The 6,052-nt window shown below is 40.2% G+C and overlaps 1 protein-coding gene across 1 annotated transcript in view; it reads right to left on the bottom strand.

Annotated features, from left to right (window-relative positions):
* Positions 1 to 728: 728 nt before the first annotated feature.
* The window catches only part of Itgb8 (integrin subunit beta 8), a 95,955-nt gene continuing 90,631 nt past the window's right edge, over positions 729 to 6,052 (bottom strand). Inside the window, exons 12-14 of the mRNA XM_004626453.2 lie at positions 4,765 to 4,871; positions 1,921 to 2,084; positions 729 to 1,827 (exon numbers count right to left, since the gene is read on the bottom strand). Coding sequence (XP_004626510.1) covers positions 1,705 to 1,827; positions 1,921 to 2,084; positions 4,765 to 4,871 — 394 coding nt within the window. The 3' untranslated portion in view covers positions 729 to 1,704. The remainder of the gene's footprint in view (positions 1,828 to 1,920; positions 2,085 to 4,764; positions 4,872 to 6,052) is intronic.

Below are 6,052 nucleotides of genomic sequence, written 5' to 3'. Positions count from 1 at the left end.
GATGGAGATTAGCTTTCATCTAGGACTTTCACTCAACTGCTGAAAGACAGAAGATCTGGGAAGTTATTTTTAAGAAGAAATGTAAAATAATTTCCTTTGCTGCCTTACATAAAACTGTGCTTCACACAAGACCGCTGCATTGTTAGTCAATAAACTCATCCTGAATAGGTCTTTAGGGGTGTGGTAGAGGAAGTCTTCTTTCGAGAAATTAGGGTTCACATGACTTCCTAGCAAAGTCTGGAATTGAGCAGAGCACAACCCCAGGGGGTGCTGTTCATAGGGCACAGTGTGAAGAGATTACCCTGTGTTATGCTGTGCTGCTAATGAGCAGAAAAGATTTGAAGTCAATTACAGACAGTTTAGTTTGGATTGTTCTTCTCTACTTTGCTTTGAAATTTTCTCATACACATTTACTTACAACTTCAGCAAATCACGTTCAAAAATTTTGCCAACTGAGTCCTGTAAAGATTCGAGAGGTAGCATGCTATGGTGCAGTGAGTACTGGCTTGCAATCAGAAGACATAAATGCTTAACCTAATGCTGCCATTTCATCACCTATTTCTTTGAGAATCATTTCAATGTACTAAGCTTCAGTTCTCCTGTAAGGGAAAACCAGCTTATTTCTAGGCATCACCTTTCCTTCTTCAATGTTACACTTTTATGAAATCTGATAGGTCAGGATAGGGTAAGTGCAGAGAAAGAATATCTTTAGGTTGCACTGATCCTTGGAGCAAATCTTAGGAAACTCATTCACAGGTGGGAGACTGTACTTGAGGCAGTTTCTTCCTGTCTTGTAAATTTCAATTTACATATCAGACTCATGAAATGATGAAATAATCCATCCAGTTTACCAGGTAAGAACATACCACATCTATAATACCAAAGCTCTTCAGGTTTGGATGATACTTTACAGTGTCCTTTGATAACATTCAATGTGTAACACCAGTTATTCTAATAAAGTGACATTGTATTACAGGTTTATGGCAGTAGTACCTTAGCACTTATTTAATCCAGTCATCTGTGACATATATAAACTTATCCTGAAAGGAAGGAAGACAAAGTATAAATGCAAAGAGGAGAGATTGTTGGAATTAGCATCCATTTTGTAAGAAGAACACATAAACACATGCATCAAACCACATACTTTCACAAGCAATATCCCTTAACATGAAGATATCATCTGGTCAACCCCTGAACGAGCGAGTCCAGCGTTCTTGGCTAATCACAGCCAGTAGTTGAAGGGTTTGGCAATTCTCATACGTAACCGCCGGGCTATTTTTTCAGCCACGTGTTCAGGGCAGGGATTGCTGCTGCACCCGTGCAGTGACACAGTACTAACCTGGCCGAGAACATTGTGTCCCTCCGGGAAGCGCGGGAATGGCAGGTACCTGTAAAGTGTAATCAGTGCCCTTCAGATGACCTACATTCTATGCTGATCTAAATAAGTTATATATTACAGTAAAGTGCTACATGACACTAGTCTCCAAACAGTAGTAAGACACATTTTTTTTTTCTCAGAATAATTCAGCAGCTATGAGAGTCACACGGCAATGAGGATGCGTGTCGATCTGCACTCAAATATACAACCAGCCATGGGCGCGACCTTGAACGATTTGTTTCCTCCTGTGACTTTTATGCTTAATATTTTTTAGGAGCGATTATTTAAAAATCCAGTTTCTCACAAAGTATTTTTAAAGGTTTCTTTTAGAAGTTGCACCTGAAAGTCTCATGAGCGTTTAATTTGTTGATATCCATTTTTATTTGTTCAGGCTTCTCACGTCGGTAGGTGACGGCTCTTGTGCAAACACTCTGCAGAATCAATTTATCCTTGATGGAGAAGAAATATTATTATTAATTCAAGGCCAAAATACTGCTAGACACTAACACACTGGTAGGAATCCTTTTTTGGAATTCACTGACCTTTTTTGAGCTGGATGGTCTGTAATCTGACGAGGACTTGACTTTACTACTGTTCCACTGTAGGATCACCTGCCTTATGATCAGGACTTTAAGCAATCCGATCAAAAAAGTGACTATGAATATGATAAAGAATATTCTTAAGTAACTTGGGCTGGATAAACATTCTGCAGTAAAACAAGACAAACATATTTAAAAATCAAAATGAATAAAGTCAAAGGATTCCATCGAGTAAATTACATTCACGTTTCAATTTACAAATCTGTAGTTTCAAAATAGAAGACTAATCTTTATTGCACAATATCATTAAAATATTTTCCATATATAACCTTCCTTTGGAAAATAGCTAGAATTAGAGTATTTAATAGCATTATTTTTTCAGTTTGATCCTATAATTGTATCAGTTGGAGTATGTCTAAGTTCTTTATTCAAATATAATTTTATCCATAATAGAGTAAGGCCTGTTTCTTGTGCCGTGTACTGTTGAGCATTACGCGGAAAATAGGATTTAAAAAAACTATTTAATAACTCTGGGCATTAGCATATGTATTGACTGTGATGCTGTCTCTTCATCTGCTTCACACCAGTAATGGAAAATAGAGTAACCAGCTGCAGAAGCTAAAAGCAGTTATCACTCTAATAGATGAACAAATATTTCCTCTGAAACTGCAACATAAGAATTCACCACTACCACACATGGCTTCTGCAGGAAATAGGAGTGTCCAGTTGGGACAATACACAGATCTCTTTTTTTATTAGTCTACACTTTAGTTCTCTTAGCCAAATCTATGTGCTTCTAAGATTAATTATGTATTTTTCCAAAAACAAGTAATTACTAGCTGGAAAAACAATGTTGTGTTAAGAGGAGGAGCATGTTAGCTCTCTGTGTTAGCACCAGTCCTTTGGCAAGCTCTCGCTGGAAAATATGCAGGCTCTGTTGTTGCCAGAGGTATCACTCTACTCTAAGAGGAATAGCCTTGCATAATAGCAAGTATTCCACAGAACACAGCTGCCCCAAATTTGCCCAATCACTTCCTGACCTAAAGAAGCATGTGTTCCTCTGCCCATTCAGCGGACTTTGGGAACTTCATTGTAACGTTGGTCTCCCTGGAGACTGAGAGGACTTGTCAAGGCTGGGAACAGTGCATGATCCAGTCAGAGGTGCTGTGGGTCTGGATTTGTAGTGACAGCCAAATATGCTTTTGAGGAGGGAAAGGACTCAGTGACAGGGGCAAGGGGTCCTGTTCCACAGAGCTCACCTTTTTAAGGTCAATAAGGGACTTTCAAAAGAAGGTCAAAGGCAGACTCTTGGGCTATTTATTAATATGGAAATGCGAGACTCAGATACAAGTTTCCATTGTTACAAATCTCAGGGAGACAGAATCCAAGATGCTGTGTTCAAAAGGAGGCCTTTGAACTCTGCACAGTCACCTTCCAATTAATGACCCTGTGGCCATGTGTGTGGACACACCGTGATTTTCCTCGGCTGATTCAGGCCCCTTGGTGCTAAGGCAGCTTCTCCTAAGGGCACGTGCCTTTCTGGCTCTTGTCCAGGTAGAAGCTTAGCCAGCGAGAATGAAAGCCCCTTTAAGTGTTCCTGAGTGGGTAGATAACAGAGGTGCCGAAGAAATGCCCTTTCCCTCTTCTTGCACAGTGGTTGTCAAATGGGGGAGAGGGGAAAGTCCTCTAGCTATTGAGATATTTCAGATGTATTTCTCACAAGTTAAAGCAGAGGACAGTTGCAGGGCTTAAATCTGCATTCATCTTAAAACGCTGTCACGGATTGGTGAACATTTATCCCTGACCCATGCTTTTCTTAGTTTAGGTCAGGTCAGGGCTTTTTCTAGAGATTTAAGGGAACACTATTTGTAACAACACTTAAGTCACAGTAATGCTTACCCAACATAATAAATGACATGTTCATCATGAGGGCCCTATTTATTAGGAAGGCAGTTGGCTTTCTGGAGGGACTGCTGTAGGCCCAGCTGGCAGCACATGGGGCTCTTTTGAGAGCCAAATTCATTAGGGGCTAAGATTCATGTAGATGTGAAAGAGAAAGAAAGCAAAGCTCGAGAGAAAGCTTGTTCTTCTCTGCAGCCTCGTTTACTGCCTTTGGTACTGTTTTCTTTCAGAGATGAGGAAACTGATGCTTAGGGAAATTTGTAGGAGGGCAGTATTTCCTAACTAATAATTCTAAGGGCTTTAGGCCAAGGTCCTCAGATGAAAAGTTCCAGTCCTTTCCATTATGACACAGTTCTATTCACCCTGAGCTCTATTTATATGAGAACGAGAAGTTCAGGAACGCTCTTTTGAAGTTACCTATATTGTAAAAGCACACCATTGTTGCTTAGAACTTTACGGCCTCACCTGAAGTAGGAAGCAAATATTGAAATATGAGAGCAAATATGGATTCAATATAAGGACTGTCAGAACCAGAGGCAAGTTTGGGTCGTGTAGGCAAACGGTGGCTCCACAGAGCCTCCCTCTCCAAGGGAAATGCATCTACATGGGGAGCCCATACTTTGGGCTTCTCTGAGGCCTTTCTAGGCAGGTCATCAGGGGCCTCTCCATAGAGGTGCTTAGCATGGAAAGACAGCTGTAAAGAGGAGGAAGGAAACCTAACTAGTCAAGAATTCATTCAAACAAATAAACTATAAAGGCACTCAACTGCATAGATGAACAGTGCGGCTTTTGTGCGTCTATGAAACCTCAACAAAGCTGTGTAAAAGGTAAAACAGAGCTTCAAAGCAAAACCCGAATCAAAGCCATTAAGCCTTCCTTTAGGGCCTTTTACAGAGCGTGGTCCTAACACATCCTGTACGCTTGGAGCGTGAATGTCAGGCTCACCTGATGTCTGGTCAACGTATCGCTGATCCACGAGAGCACACGAGGTTTTACACTGCGCAAGGATAGCTTGGGACAGATTGTGGGGGTTCAGGCATTGCATACAATTCCTGTGAGGAGGAATAGACATCATTTATTCTTTAATAATCTGATAGGCTCTAATGTGTTTTATGGAGCAATGCAACTAACAATTTAATCTAAATTTTGATAAAGTGGCTTAGAAAAAAAAATCATGCCATTATTTTGAAATATTGCATTTCTAAATGACCTAAATTTCTATACACAACTTTTAAATCTTGCTATGTGAGGAAGTAAATGTTTTAAAAATCTAAATAAAATAAATTGGAAGGTATAGTGATGTTTACATAGGTGGTCTCTGAGCAAGTCTGAAATTGTTACTGGAAAAATATTAGTGTAAAACAACAATGTGACCTTCCTTTATTTTTAAATTTGTTTTTAATTTTTAATTTTTTGGTGCAGGGTCTCGCTATGCAGCTCAGACTTGTAGTGATCCTCCTGTCTCTGCTTCCCCAGCACTAGAATTACAGGTGTACACCACCATGTCTGATTTTAGGGCAGGCTTGATAAGCCTGGGGTTCTGGGGCCGGCAATGGCATGCGGTACCAGGCATCGAACCTGGGTCATTGTGCTTGCCAGGCAGGCGCTTAGACTGCCGGGCTATCTCCCCAGCTCATGTGTCATCTTTTTATGTATCATATTTTTAATTAATTGACTTTTTTGTATCATGTTTTTACACCACTTCATAGCCACTATCATCTTTTTTTTTTTTTTTTTTTTTTTCTTTCTTTCTTTCTTTCTTTCTTTCTTTTTTTTTTTTTTTTTATTTAGTAAAGGATCTATAGGGTCTCACTACACAGATTGGACTCATAGTTATCTCCTGTTTTCAGACTCCCAAGAGCTGGGATCACAGGTGTGCACCACCATGCCCAGTCTCAACCTTGTCTCAGCACTCCCCGGGGGCAGGGCTGGCATGGCAGGCTGGGGATCAAACCCCAGTCCCTGTGTGTGCCCAAACAAGTGCTTTAATCAGCTGAGCTATCTGGCTGGCCTTCCACCACCATCATTTTTTAATCATGGTAAAAGTCAAAACACAATAATAGGTTCTAACATTTATTCAGTGATTTCCTTATACTGGAAATGATTTTAGTCCAGTCATTCATTTCTTTCATAGAACTCAGGGAATTGTTGGTTTCCTCACTCTCTACATCAGTAAATGAAGGCACAGAGGATTCCTTCATTTGTGCACGTTCGGCATGCAGAATGATCACAA

The sequence above is a fragment of the Octodon degus genome, unplaced genomic scaffold, assembly GCF_000260255.1.
Source record: "Octodon degus isolate 3935 unplaced genomic scaffold, OctDeg1.0 scaffold00015, whole genome shotgun sequence".
Classification (NCBI taxonomy): Eukaryota; Metazoa; Chordata; class Mammalia; order Rodentia; family Octodontidae; genus Octodon; species Octodon degus.
Note: the sequence above shows the minus strand (reverse complement) of the source record. Positions and strands in the feature narration are given on the sequence as shown.